Source organism: Suricata suricatta, chromosome 6 (genome assembly GCF_006229205.1).
Source record: "Suricata suricatta isolate VVHF042 chromosome 6, meerkat_22Aug2017_6uvM2_HiC, whole genome shotgun sequence".
In the NCBI taxonomy this organism is placed as follows: domain Eukaryota; kingdom Metazoa; phylum Chordata; class Mammalia; order Carnivora; family Herpestidae; genus Suricata; species Suricata suricatta.
Genome location: NC_043705.1, coordinates 29,819,009 through 29,833,216, shown reverse-complemented (window position 1 = coordinate 29,833,216; position 14,208 = coordinate 29,819,009). Strand labels below are relative to the sequence as shown.

Genomic DNA, 14,208 nt, shown 5'->3' with positions numbered 1-14,208 from the left:
TCAGGCCTTCTTCTGGGCCCCCTTCATTTTCTTTGGCTTTGAAGCAGTTGAGTCCTTACTTGCCTCACCGGGCCCCTTTGTGAGTCACTTATAGGGAAGAGAAGGTGTAGGGAATTCCCCCACTTGGAGGCAGTAATTTTCACAAAGTTTCTAGGTAGCCTAGGAGGCTAGTGTCATGTATGAATGTGGTGTGTCATCTTGTTTCTGTCTGCGATGTGGGGAAGGGTCCAGGCGCAGACTCTCTGACCTGGGCAGGAATGCATTGCTGATGCTCTGTGGGTGCCCCCTAGTCCCACTTTTTAGGTCTGCCCCATCCTCAAATCAAATCAGCTTACCAGTTTACCAGACAGCAGCCCTGAGACACTGCCCGCCACCTGAGGGGAAACTGTAAACGTGAGACTTGGTCCTGATCAGTCTTCTACCCCTTCCCATGAAATCAAGGTGCAGAGCAAGCAGTTCGCCACATTGAGCCTCAGATTATTTATGTGTAAAATGGGGAATAGTCCTGTCCTGACAGGGTGGCTCCATTGATTCAGTAAAATAATACATGTAACACTTAGCATAATATCTGGAGTGTGGTGAACAGTTATGAGGATGATATCGATGAGGTTCCACATGACTGCTTTTTGGGCTGGAAAGGGTTCTCTCGGAGAAGTCACAGGCGTGGCTGCTTCCTGTGGAGAGCCAAAACCTAACCCCCGCCCCCAGGGATTTCTCCCGCCTTAAAGTCCTTTACTCAGAAGAAAGGCTGTTGTTACAGGAAATAGCAGTTCATTATCCCCGCCTCCTTCCTGATATCACAGTCTTCAGAAAAAGAGGATCTACATCTAAAAATCAATAAAACAGGCAGGGTGTAGTGTGTCTGTGTCTGTCTGGTCGTGTGAAGTCCTATGATCATGAGGGCATAAGGTGATCAGGGTTGTGGACGTGGAGGACTGTAAGGGGGGTTCTGCACACCTTCAGTTCAGGGATAGCAAAAGGCAATGAAATGAGGGCCTTTTCAAGCTTGCCTTCCTGTGCCAAGACTGGGGCATGAGTTATTGGGGCCCTCCCTCCCTCCCTGGGGAGCTGGAAATACCCTCCTCCCCTAAGTTGTGGTCTGGCAAGATGCCAGGGCTGGGTCGCTGTGGAAAAAGTTATGATTGTTTTTTAATGTTTCATTTTCAGGCTGTACCCAGAGAGGCTGCCTTTGTCGCTGGGAGCCATTACACGGGGCCTTCTTTCCCTGTCAGCTTCCAGAAACAACCCACAGTTTCGGAGATCGAAGGTACGTAGGATCAGGAGCAGTGGAGCAAGGGCTTCAAGGCCGAGGTCCCCAGACAGCCAGAGCAGGGTGGCAGCCTTCTGGCTGCCCTGCCTGCACCCCTTGTACTGCGGTGTCACCTTTGCTAAGATCTTCTCTGGGGTGGATTTTGGAAAGAGGGAAGTCCAGGTCCCCAACCTTGGTGGGTGGCACCTCACAGGACACTTTCAGTTCTGGGTCTGGAACAGTCACTGCTTTCTTCTTCACTACACCTGTGGTGTCCCTGGAGTTGGGTACGGTGTGTGTGTGTGTGTGTGTGTGTGTGTGTGTGTGTGTGCATACACACTTGTCACCCTGCTCTGTTTTCAAGAAGTCTTTCCTGGACTGGAGCTCTGAGATGTTGTATGTCCAGCCTGTCCCCTAGAGGCATCTCCAAGAGCAGCCTCTAGCTCTGGCTGGGCACCAGGGAGAAAGTGAGCCATTCTGAAGTGGTAGGGGAGTGAGAGGGTAACAACAGTGGATTTCTTTGTGCCCACAGATGCCCCGCGCTAGCCTGCACCCATCCATCCCACAGCCCAGGGGCATGAGGGCCCAGAAGACGGCTTTGGTCCTGTTGGTTGTCTGCCTGGCAGCCCTTTGGAGGCTGGGGGGGCCACCAGACCTCACCCTCCAGTGCCTGGTGCTCCATCTGGCCTCCCTGCAGCTGGGACTGCTGTTCACCAGGGTCTGCCGTCTGACTGAGGAGCTGTGTCACCTCCACACCAGGTGACTTTATTACCCATAGTGACTGGACACCCAACATGTCTCAATCCATTGACCCCTGCCCCTGCCACTCCTTGGATCTCTCTGGCTGAGCTGAGCTAGAGCCTGAGGCTTACTGTCACCTGCAGGTACCAGGGCAGCTACTGGAGGGCGATGTGGGCTTGCGTGGGCTGCCCTGTTCGCAGTGGGGCTCTGCTGCTGCTCTCCTGTTATTTCTACGGCACCCTCCCCAACACAGCTGACCTGCCCTCCGCTTGGATGCTTACCCTCCTGGGCCTCTCACAGGCACTGAACATCCTCCTGGACCTCCAGGTAAGACACAGAGGGAAGTGGAGGGTGTAGCCAGGGGAGGCTGCAGCTAGTGTGACCTACTCTGAGCTCAGCACTGGGAGTGGGACTTGTTTGGAGGTTGCTCATTAGCATAGAGCCCATAATGTCCTGCAATGGTGGGTCCCCCAATGGCAGAGAAGGAAGCAAGTTGGCAGCAGGTGGGGAAATTTTCTTGGGGAGGAGGGCTCCAGTTGTCCTTCATGGAGGCCCTCTCACCCCATCCTGCTGTCTACAGGGCCTAGCCCCAGCTGAGGTCTCTGCAGTCTGTGAAAAAAGGAATTTCAACGTGGCCCATGGGCTGGCATGGTCATATTACATTGGGTACCTGAGGCTGATCCTGCCAGGTGAGCCATTCTCTATGCCCCTATCTCTAGGTCTCCAAGACATATAATAAGACATAAAACCTCTTGCATTTCTAGAACTTGCTGTATTTTTCAAAGACTTTTTATTCCTAACAAATCACTTGATTCCCAGAGCAATTCTGGGATGAAGGATGTTATTATGCCTGGTTTGCAGGGAGAAGTATGGCACTTAGAGCCACTAAGTGACGTCTCCCACATTAACCATGAATTCTTCCAATGAATATTTCCTGCATGCCCTTCATGTGCATTTTGTCTTTTAATTCATATGCTGTAGGCAAGGAATAACCATCATCCCTGTTCTAGATATACAGAAATTGTGGTTCTGTAAGGTGAAGAGACTTCTCCAAAGTCACATGTCTTAGTAAGAGGAGGAGACAAGATTTGAACCCAGGTCTGTCCAGAGCCTGGATGCTTGACTACTCCACTGTGAGCCCATATATCATGTCTCATTTCTTCTGACTTCCTGGCCAAGGCCACGATTCTCCTGTATCCCACTACTGTCTGCTCTTGTCACCAGGGCTTCTGCTAGGAAACACATCTGGAGTTAGAGGCCAGACTCCGTGCACCTGGGAATGCTGGGAATGTCACCTCCCAGCACTCTTCCTGCCTCTCAGAGCCCTAAAAGCTGTGGTGGAAAGGAGTGGGGCGGGCCCAGAAATCTGGACAAAGGACAAGTGAGGGGAGAGAGAGGTAGTGGGGGAGGAGGGAGAGGAGGAGAGGGTTCCTGAATGCCCCTCCTGGTTCCTGCACAGTGTAATCAACCTGACCCTTGGTTCTTTTACACCCACACACTGAGGGGACCAGTGACCTGGTCTCTGTTGTGGGTCAGCTGGGAGACAGGGTGGGTAGGAAGGAGTCTTTGGGCCTTTCCATCCCAGGGCTCCCGGCCCGGATACGGACATGCAACCAGCTGCACAACAACACGCTACGGGGCACAGGGAGCCATCGGCTATACATCCTCTTCCCGTTGGACTGCGGGGTGCCTGATGACCTGAGTGTGGCCGACCCCAACATTCGCTTCCTGTGTAAGCTGCCCCAGCAAAGTGCCGACCGTGCTGGCATCAAGGACCGGGTTTACACCAACAGTGTCTATGAGCTTCTGGAAAATGGGCAACAGGTGAGCGTGCAGTGAGGCGGGTGCCGCTCAGGAGGAGTCAGGCCCAGAGCACCAGAATTCTGACCCCTGGCCAACCACTGATAAAAATTCACTGCCCTTCTCTGAGCTTTAATTTCTCCAACTGGTTCCAGGGCTGGGCAAGATTCAGCTCTGAATGATGATAAAGATAAGTAGTCCTTATTTAGCACTTACTGCATACCAGATGCTACTTACCTGACTACCTCGTTTAACTCTCACTGCCACCTTGTGGGGTAAGGTGGTTAGGACTCCTACTTTACAGAGGAGGAAACCAAGACTCCGAGAACTAGCAAGACAGTGGACGATTTCAACCTGAGTATACCAGGCACTTGTCCATAAAGCTGTCCTAGGTGAAGCTGTGAGAATGTCTGAAAGACTTCACATAGATCGGGGGAAACCCAGACCAGATTGAACCGCAGAGCCCAGCCCCTAGATTCGATTTCCAGCTGGAGCAGTTGACAGACAGCAGGTGACTCGGTGGGACTTGCCCTGGGGTCTGAGTGGGAGGATCTGTGAAGGACAAATTTAGCAAAGTCCTGGTCCTGATTTTAGGAGCAAAGGCCACCAGACAGTATAGATCCCATCAGGGTAGCCACCTCCCAGCGCTCCATCTCTACAAGCTGAAGGAGGGGGGCCTCAGCAGTGGCACCAGGGTCAGAGTCTGTCGGGCCCTGATTGACTCTTGTCTTCCTCTCACCTCCTCCAGGCAGGCTTCTGTGTGCTGGAGTATGCCACCCCCTTGCAGACCCTTTTCGCCATGTCACAGGATGGCCGGGCTGGCTTTAGCCGGGAGGATCGGCTTGAACAGGCCAAGCTCTTCTGCCGAACACTTGAAGACATCCTGGCAGATGCCCCCGAGTGTCAGAACAACTGTCGCCTCATTGTCTACCAGGGTGAGGGGTTGACAGGTCACAGGGCCCGAAGAGGCAGGCGTCCCCAGGTGTTGGAAGTAGATATGGCAGCACCAGGCCTTAGGCCTTCCCAAGTGGTCAAGGCATTCAAGCCCTGTTCCTTCCTCCCTGGGAGAGGTCCTACCTCTCCACTTTGGGCACTCAACTGCTTTCTGAGGTGTTCGGCTATGGGGCCTGGGTGGAGCGGGAAGAGATGGGTTAGAGGGGCCCCTCACTTCATTTAGGGGTGCTACAAAAAGCAGAAGAGCCCCAGGTCGGGAACCAAGAGATCGGGGCCACAGCCTCAGCTCTGCCACTGCCTCACTGTGTGACTTTGGCAGGTCTCTGCCCTCTCTGAGCAACATCTTGAAAACTGAGAAGGTGGAATTCTGTTATCTCCAAAACCACTTCTAGTTCTAGAATTCCACGAAACTCTAACCCCAGAGGCTAGGGGAGAGGGGGGCTGCAGGGATGTATGGAAGAGGGAGGGTTGGAAGATCTGCTCAGCAAGTCCTCAGGGTATGTTAAAGTGAGAATATATGAGGTGCTCACCATGCCTTCCCCATCCCTATTCCAGAACCCACAGAGGGAAGCAGCTTCTCCCTGTCACAGGAGATTCTCCGGCACCTGCGGCAGGAGGACAGGGAGGTCACTATGAGCAGCGTGGGGACCTCGATGGTACACAATCCCTCCACGCTGTCCCAAGAGCCCAATCTCCTCATCAGTGGTATGGAACAGCCTCTCCCACTCCGCACGGATGTCTTCTGAAGCCCAGGGTTACCTGGCCTGAGCTCCCAATGCTCCCTCTTGGATTCCCAAGAGTTCAGGTTGAAGGGCTTTCTTCAGCAGCTGAATGCCCAGGAGAACCATTTCCTCCCACAAGGGCCCTCTCAGAGACAGTCCCTGAACTTAACATCTCAAGATGAATCCTAGGACTTTGGGCAAATTATTTTACCTTTCTGAACCTCAGTGTGCTTATCTATGAAACAGGATTATAATCATTGCCCCACCTACCTCACAGGGTTGTGAGGACTATAACTCTCTGGAACTTTTCTGTAAACTCTATGTGCCAGGTAAATTTAAGGGGCACATCAGGTGTCTTCCATTGGACGTTCTGGACTGTCTCTCTACCCCTCTCTGCCTCCTCTGCCCTGGGATGGCATCACCAGGCTCCCTTGCTCTCTGGATTCTGGTCATGCTCAGTCCATGAAGAGCCCCAGTAGGAGAAGAGAGGGAAGGAGGAGGGTGAGATTGGGGTAGTTACTCCCCCAGATCCCCTGCAGTATCAGGATCACTGTGGGTCCTATGCATCTCTGATGTAAAGTCATGGCTCTGCTCATGCTCTCAGTAACCTTATCTATCCCCAAGTACCATTACCTGCCCCTTCCCAATGCTGCTCAAGCCTAGCAGTGGCCCTGGTTTCCTGCTAATGTCCCTTGAGGCTTCCTTATACCCGCCCTTTCTGAACAGCTCCCCTTTTAAACACTCCTCAGATTACTTATTTGAGCATGCCATCTTTCTCTGGCTGGACTCTGATATAAGCGATTGGCATTTATTATCTGAAATGTCCAAATCCATTTGCATAGACATACTTCCTTATACCCCTCCTTATTTTAGGACAGGGTGGTAGGTATCCTTTCACTGTGAATGGAGCCCAGCGCTCAGGCTGAGGGCATGGAAGGTAGTTCACCCCATGACATCTGCCTACCCTTTCAGAAGGGCCCTTGACTCTAGTGGGAGGGGGCTTGGGGAATACAGAGCAGCCTGCGCAGGTGTGCAAATGCCATGAGGGGTACACAGCTGTATCCTGGGCAAGGGGCTGCTTGAAGGAGTAGGGAGCACTGAATGAATGTCCCCAGATGATAGAGCCTGACAAGGAATAAGGGTGGGGGGAGAAAAACGTTTGTGTGAGGAGACGGGATACACTCTGAGGGACCTTGGACAACACAGCCAAGCACCTGCTGTATCTTATGCCATCACTGCTAGAACTGAGCCATTGCAACAAAACACTGTAGTGGCAAAATTGCCCCTATCTGGGAAGGCAGGCAGCCCATTTCTACCAGTTCCATCTGTTCTACTCAGGACTTGTTCCCTACCTCCCACCTCTGTTTTTTGTTGTTGTTGTTGTTGTTAATTTTTTAAATTAATCTCTACACCCAATATGGGACTTGAACTCATGATCCTGGGATCAAGAATCAGACGCTCTACTGACTGAGCCAGCCAGGCGCCCCTCACTTCTGTTTTTATCACAAACACTCAATATGAGTTTCTTTGTATGTCATCTCTGTGGAGAAAGGCTCCATACACAGACACACATTTGCCAGAAGGAACCAACTGCCCCCAAGGATGACAGAGCCAAGGGAGTAAAGGGGGGCACAATCTCCTCTTCCTCACAGCTGTCCCAGCCATTCTGTCCCCAAGATGTGAGGATCCTCCAGCATTATATCGGTCACTCCTATACTAGAAACCAGGGCAGAAACAATGACCTTTCCAATACGACCTTCCCCCACCCATCCAGCCCCCAACTTGATGCTTAGGCGGGGGAGTCGGGCAGCTCAGGACCAAATCCTGCCTTCACCACTTAGTACCTTGATATCCCCAGCTATAAAATGGGGATAACAGTGGTCTTCCTCTCAAGGTGAGCAGGGAACAGTGTAAGATCCATGGGTTGGCTGGTACTCAGTATAGAGCTGGACTTCAAGAAGCAGCGGCTGTTAACATTATAGTTGCCTCTCACCAGTCCCGAAGGAGGCAAGCCAGTCTTGTATACATTACAATTTCCACCTCTGTTCCTCTTGGTCTTCTGTTATTTCCTAGCCTTCCTGACTGTGCTAGGGTCTCACCAAGGGCAGTACCCAATGTTGGTCCGTTGTCCTCAAGTGTTCCCCGAGGTAAAATACCCAGAGGTCCCTCCATAAATGCCTGTCTGCATATCCTTGATGGCACTTGAGTGAGAGTCGGAGGGTCAGGGCAAGGATGTCTTTCCAGAGAGCCACCAGGAGGCTCAGCTCTGTCTTACTGCCTCTTACCAACCCTCATGCCCACCCCACCCCCTGCAAATTCTCTCCTTACTCCTTCCTTCCTTTAGACAAGGTCCACAAAGCTCCTTTTCCTTTCCTGTTTTCCCACCAGCTGGAAGGTTCTGGATTTGGGATAGGTCCTGGGATAGGTTTCAGGCTGGTTCCAATAGGCCTATACATACAGAATAGGGGAGGGAATGAGAATCTCCCAAATCCCCCCATCCCATCGAGGGAAGGCAAGACAGTTTTGCCCCCAACACAGTGGAGGGCATTCAAAAGCAATCTGAGGGGCTAGAATTGGTGCCTTGTTGCTGACAAGGCCTAGATACAAACAGCCAAAGGGATGTCTCTCAGTGAAGGGCAGCAGATTTTCCTTCTCTTCCTGAGTCCCAGGGAAGGCAGACCCCTGGGTTCTTTGCCTTCACTCTCCATGGCTGGCCCTCCCACAGCCTGGGGGTTTTGGGGGTGGGACCTCTCCAGGCACGCTCTGATATCCTGCACAGGGGTGAAGTGGGTGGTGGAATCTTTCAACCTGGACTCACATTAACACCAAAAGCAAAGGAAATTAGGGATGAGAGGAGGGAGTGAGGAGTTGGTCAGGGATCTGATGGTCCTTGAAAAGGAGGGAGTAACTTTGTAAAGGTGGCCTTTGGCACTGGGAATGCTCACAGTAGCATGTTTCCAGGCAAAGCCCTCAAGTTTCTTTTATTTCTCCTGTCCACATCAGGGCTTTTTCTATAAATATTTTGCAGGGAGAGCAGCGCCAGCTGACTCCATGTGTGACCTTCCAAAGCTCTGATGCCCTGGCCCCAATTTGCTTTTGCCCTAATTCTCTGTCCAGTTGCTTGTTCTTAGCCAGCTCAGTCCAGCTTTTCAAAGTCTTCCTCCTACAGATATGTGACTTCATCAACACTGAGCCTAGGCCCAGCTGGCACAGGGTAGGTGCCAGGGACAGGAGGTTCCTGCTGAGCATCTTCATGACTGTCCCAGGGGTCCAGCACTCTCCAGTGGATGAGGTAGATGCCACCCTCTGGCTTGGGGGCTGGTGGCTCTGTGGGGAGGGTGGCATGGCCATGATGTAGTCGTGGCCCAAAGTGGACTGCCACCACGATGCAGACTGCCAGCAGGACGAAGGCAGCAACGATGATGGTGAGCAGCGGCAGCCCATCTCCTCGAGGTGGTTCCCAGGCCTCACTCAGCACCTCTGGGAGCTGCCTCTGGGGCTCCTGCCCTGCTGACCCGTTCACAGCTGGAGAAGGCCAGGGATGGTGGCCAGCCTGGTAGGGGAGTGGCAGAGAGAGACGGTGACACAGGCATGTACACACAGGAAAAGGGCAAGTTAGAGAGAGACAGACACCTGGAGGGAACTGAGAGAGACAGAGAGCCTTAGGGAGACAGAGAGGAACAGAGACAAAGAGAGAGATAGAGTGAAGACGTGCAGAGAAAGAGAAACATACAGATAAACACACACAAAGAAAGAGAGAGAAAAAAAAACGACAGATATGGGGGGGCAGGATACAGAGAGAAGGAGAAAAACAAAGAGAAGGAGAGAGATAAAGAAAGGGATAGGAATGAAATAACAGAGAGACAGAGATAGAGAAAAAAGAAACAGAGATGGGGAGACAAAGTTGTTCAAAAAGGTCTGGAGATGGTCTTCATTACAGTCTGGGATATAGAGCTCTGCCCACTGAGTCTGTCCCCTCACAATGCCCTCTCTTTCTAGGCCTCCAGTAAAATTCCTAAATAGATAATATGTCCTAAGTCAGGAATCTGAGCACAGCAGGGGCTGCTTGTCCCACATCCTGGCCAGTGGGCAGTGAGCAGCTGTTTCTCCAAGCCCTGGGGAAAGAGAGTCAATACGTCAAGCATCTCAGGTTCCCGCCACCCTCAACTCACACGGAAGGCGGAGGGGTGGTACTCTGGGGGAGGGTGAAAGGAAAATCAGGCAGGAACCCTCAACCCATAATGTATGATCCTCTTGGGTGGGTCTCAGGATCTGGACCTGTTGGGGAGGGGGTGCCCAGTGTGGATTCCTGGCTCTGTCCAGGACGGATTGAGGAGAATACAATCCATGCCAGCCTCTACCTCTTTCGGGATCCCAGCCAGAAGCTGGGGGTCATGTCCGTCGGTCTCCACTCTGCTAACTGTTGAGTAAGGGTGGGATGGATTGCCATGAAGGTAGCAACCCTCCAAACTATAAACACCAGAGCTGGCTGATTAGGTCACCACAGGCTCAAGAAACCTTTTCTCCCTAGCCCCCCATTCCCCAGCTGGACCATCAGGGGCAGACCCTCTGGGGGTGAGCCCCCCACCTAAACCTGAGTCATCAGCCTGGCCCTCCCCAAGGAAAGGCAGTTTTGGTCCAGGAAAGGCTATCCAGAACACCTTCCCTTCAGTTTCCCAGTCACCATCTACCCCCACCCCATCCCAAACACTGTCCCTTTGCATGTAGAAAGCCCAATATCCACCCCCAATTAAAAGTCCGGAGCTCTCAGGGCAGGTGGGGGAGGGGAAGGGAAGCTTAGGTTGGTCAAAGGCTTGGAGCCCCTGCAGGGAGTCAGACAGCCTCGCAGGAGCGGGGCGAGCCGAGAGTCTACCTGGTGCATTGTCCGCCTGGTGAAAGCTCCCTGGGGACGGGCGGCCAGCGGGACAAAGAAGATCCTGCTGCCCCAGCCTGGCCCCTACCCGGAGCTGCCACGTCTATGGGGTTTACCGGGCACACACCCTCTGCACACACACCCTCAATGTCTCTCCCGCGCTTTCACTTTCGTGAATATTAGGACTCTCTTGTTCCGGCCCTGAACTGTAATAAGACCTTGATCTTGCCACTTCCCTTCATGCCCCCTGCCAGCTTTAGGAGCCTGGGTCTGCCTGTCTACTCCTCCACCACCAGATCCCGGACACCTTGCCAGCACCCCCACCCCTCCCCACCCTCCACCATGACATGCTGACTCCCCACCACAACTAATTTCCTGAAGTCACTGTTTTTGATTTTTTAAAAAATGCAGTATCTCAAACACACTGGAAATTGTAGACTATTATATACTAAATCTCTTTGGCCCAGCCACCAGATCTGTCCACCTCAATAGTCTGTTACATTTATTTCAAAAAAGTAAAAAAAAAATTTTTTTAATGTTTATTTCTTCTTGAGAGACAGACAGAGCACAAGTGGGGGAGGGGCAGGGAAAGAGAGAGAGAGAGAAAGAGAGAGAGAGAGAGAGAGAGACAGAATCCAAAGTGGGCTCCAGGTTCTGAGCTGTCAGCACAGAGCCCAATGCAGGGCTTGAACCCACAAGCGGTGAGATCATGACCTGAGCTGAAGTTGGATGCTTAACTGACTGAACCACCAAGGCAACCCTCAAAAATTTTTTTAAACAAAAATATTACAAATAAAATAGAAGCCCCACTCCTTAACCTCTCCCCTCCTTCTTACCCCATGGATAACCATCTTGTTGAATGTGATGTTAATCATTCCTGGGCAAGGTATTTTTTCTCTTTGGATTTTTTGTTCTTTGGTTTTTATAAATCTGAATTCTATATGTCTCTTTGCATTTGTCTGAATGTAATTTCACTTGCAAAGGTATGTGCTTCAATGTGTTCAAGTCACAAAAAGTGCCCACCAGGGGCACCTGGCTGGCTCAGTTAAGTAGAGCATGTGACTCTTGATCTTGGGGTTGTAAGTTGGAGCCCCACATTGGGTGTAGAGATTACTTAAAAATAAAGTCTTAAAAATTTTTTTTAGTTTATTTATTTATTTTGAGAGAACATGAGCAGGGGAAGGTTAGAGAGAGAGAGGGAGAGAGAGAGAATTCCAAGCAAGCTTTACGCTGTCAGTGGTGCTTGAACTCCTGAACTGCAAGACTGTGACCTGAGCCAAAACCCATCATCCCCCATTCTGTCCCTTGATGTGCATGTACCCCTCCTCCATTCCAGTCTGGACACCCCTGGGAACTCTCCTCACCCAGTGGCTTGATCTCAGGAGGCAAGATGTAGCCTCTTAATTCCTTGACTCTCAGCCAAGCTGTACTACACTCTGACATTCAGGGACCCCACTCGGTTCTCCAAGCTCACCTAAGCCCAGGTCAGTGGGCTGTGGACCTTACCTGCCAACTGAGTGAGACCAGTGTCTGGCTGGCCTTGAAGCCAGCTAGGATGGTGACCCATCCCGATGCCATCCAAAGCTCTGATGTCGCACACTGGTCCACTTAGACCCCAGTCAGAGAGAATGTGGACTCTGCCACAGTCCTGTGATTCAGGCACTGCTCTTTGCTTCCTGCCTGCTCAAGACCCAACTCACTGCTCTCACAGACACCACCCCTGGGCTCCAGTCCCTGAGGCCAAAAGCCCAATTCCTGATCCTGCTGATGGCTCACCTCCCTTTTCCCTCCCTCATCATTCTTGGACTTGTCTCCTAAAGAGCCTCCAAAAGGATAAGGGGGTAGAACTTCTGGGTCTAGATTATTGTCCCAGCCTTCTTTTACTTTTCCATCTCTGTGCTCGCTGTTGTGATTGCCTTGCCCATTCCCACCATCTAAACGTTAGCCATAATTTATGGCTTCGTTCAAGTATCTATCACCTCTGCCAGCAGTATATTCTTCATTCCCGTGTACTGAACTAGCTTTCTTTCCTTTCATTAAGTCCTACAGCAGTACATTTTTTCCCCTCACTCCCGACATTTGTCGCCCTTTGTTTTATGTTACAGGTATGTGGGGCTCAATTTTCTTCCTAGCTTCTGAACACCATCAGGGCATTCCAGTTTGTGTCCTAGAGTCCATCACAGTGCCTGGTACTACATAGCAGGTGCTGGACAAAGGTCGCTGAATAAAACTGGAAACTGGAAAAATCCCTCCACCCCCATCCTGTTCTTAGTCCTTTCGGTTTGTTAGTGATCAGCCTTTACCTATAGGGATCACATTTCTCAGCCATGACAAGTGTTCAGTAACTTACTCCCTCAGTGTCTTTTTGTTCTCATGGAGTCTTTTGGATGGGTTCAGGTTCTAAAATGATCCAAGAATTTGGGGCACCTGGGTGGCTCAGTCAGTTGAGCATCTGGCTTCAGCTCAGGTCATGTTCCTGCGGTTCGTGGGTTCAAGCCCTGTGTTGGGCTCTGTGCTGAGAGCTCAGAGCCTGGGGCCCCTCTTCAGATTCTGTGTCTCCCTTTCTCACTGACCCTCCCCTGCTCACACTGTCTCTCTCTCTCTCTCTCTCTCAAAAATAAATTTTAAAAAATCATTTAAAAATTTAAAAAAATAAATAAAATATCAGGAATCTGCTCTTATTTCAGAGAAGAAAAGCCTGGGCTTTCAATATTCGAGCACTGGAACCACAGATGAAAAGATTCTGGGGTCCCCTCCACCACTACCCCTCTGGGCTGGAGGCCCCTCACTCCGTTCTGTGCACTGGGGTCAGGTCCCTTTTCCAGCTCCCTGGGACAGGTGGAAGTGGCCCTACCTACTTAAGGACAGCAAGGAGCATGCCGTCCTTCCTCACTCTGGCCTCCCTGAAGGAAGCCAGTGGTGAGGAGCCTACCGAGGGAGCGGGAGCAGAGAGAGGCTTGAGTGGAAGTTCTGAGCAGGCCAGCAGGAGGTGGCCATGAGAGGAGAGGTCTGGGAGTTGGCTGCCTTTTGGGGCTCATCTTAAGCTCTGGGTCACTGGAAGGAGACTGAGAGGAGGAGCTACCCATCTCAACCGCATCCTATTTCCAGCCTTCTCATTAAAAGCTCCAAGTCTAAAAGGGTGTGGGATTTCTCTGTGAAGTAATGAAAATGTGTGTGTGTGCTTAAGATTTTTTTTTTCCTCATTTTTAAAAAGATTTTTTTTTAATTTTTTTAATGTTTTATTTATTTTTGATACAGAGAGAGACAGAGCATGAGAGGGAGAGGGGCAGAGAGAGAAGGAGACATAGAACCGGAAGCAGCTCCAGGCTCTGAGCTAGCCGTCAGCACAGAGCCTGACACGGGCTTGAACCCACGAATGTGAGATCTGACCTGAGCCGAAGTCGGAGGCTCAACCGACTGAGCCACCCAGGCGCCCCAAGATTTTCTTTTTTTAATGTCTATTTTTGAGAGAGATAGCGGGGGAGGGGCTGAGAGGAGGGGACAGAGGACCGAAGCAGGATCCATGCTGACAGCAGAGAGCCTAACTCTGGGCTCAAACTCACACACCATGAGACGGTGACCTGAGCCAAAGTTGGATGTGTAACTGACTGAGCCACCCAGCTGTCTCAGGATTTTATTTTAAGTAATCACTGCACCAGTGTGGAGCTCAAACTCACAACCCCAAGATCAAGAGTCATATGCTCTACTCACTGAGCCAGCCAGGTGCCCCAGTAATGAAAATGATTTAAAACTGATCATGGGGAGGGAAGCCTCACATACGTCCCTACATGGCTCAGAGAGGCAAGCTAGCTCTCAGCAGTCTTTTTTATAAGAGCAATAATCCCAGTGATGAGGGCACCGCCCTTATG

The 14,208-nt window shown here is 51.3% G+C and overlaps 2 protein-coding genes across 5 annotated transcripts in view; one reads left to right on the top strand and one right to left on the bottom strand.

Annotated features, from left to right (window-relative positions):
• Window positions 1-809: 809 nt before the first annotated feature.
• Window positions 810-6,882, top strand: TMEM173 (transmembrane protein 173). The gene is made up of 8 exons (XM_029942016.1): window positions 810-909; window positions 1,168-1,267; window positions 1,782-2,008; window positions 2,134-2,317; window positions 2,571-2,679; window positions 3,576-3,814; window positions 4,539-4,725; window positions 5,300-6,882. Exons 3-8 carry the CDS (start codon window positions 1,782-1,784, stop codon window positions 5,488-5,490), a joined length of 1,137 nt encoding a protein of 378 aa, XP_029797876.1. The 5' UTR covers window positions 810-909; window positions 1,168-1,267; the 3' UTR covers window positions 5,491-6,882.
• Window positions 6,883-8,416: 1,534 nt separating this feature from the next.
• SMIM33 (small integral membrane protein 33) overlaps window positions 8,417-14,208 on the bottom strand; it is a 24,020-nt gene continuing 18,228 nt past the window's right edge. Inside the window, exons 1-2 of one of the 4 annotated variants that reach the window (XM_029942029.1) lie at window positions 10,340-10,416; window positions 8,417-9,019 (exon numbers count right to left, since the gene is read on the bottom strand). In XM_029942029.1, the coding sequence (XP_029797889.1) occupies window positions 8,630-9,019; window positions 10,340-10,348 (399 nt within the window). In that variant the 5' untranslated portion in view covers window positions 10,349-10,416 and the 3' untranslated portion in view covers window positions 8,417-8,629. Of the gene's footprint in view, window positions 9,128-10,339; window positions 10,417-14,208 lie in introns of those variants that run through there. The other 3 variants (XM_029942027.1, XM_029942028.1, XR_003909793.1) reach the window with 3 other exon arrangements.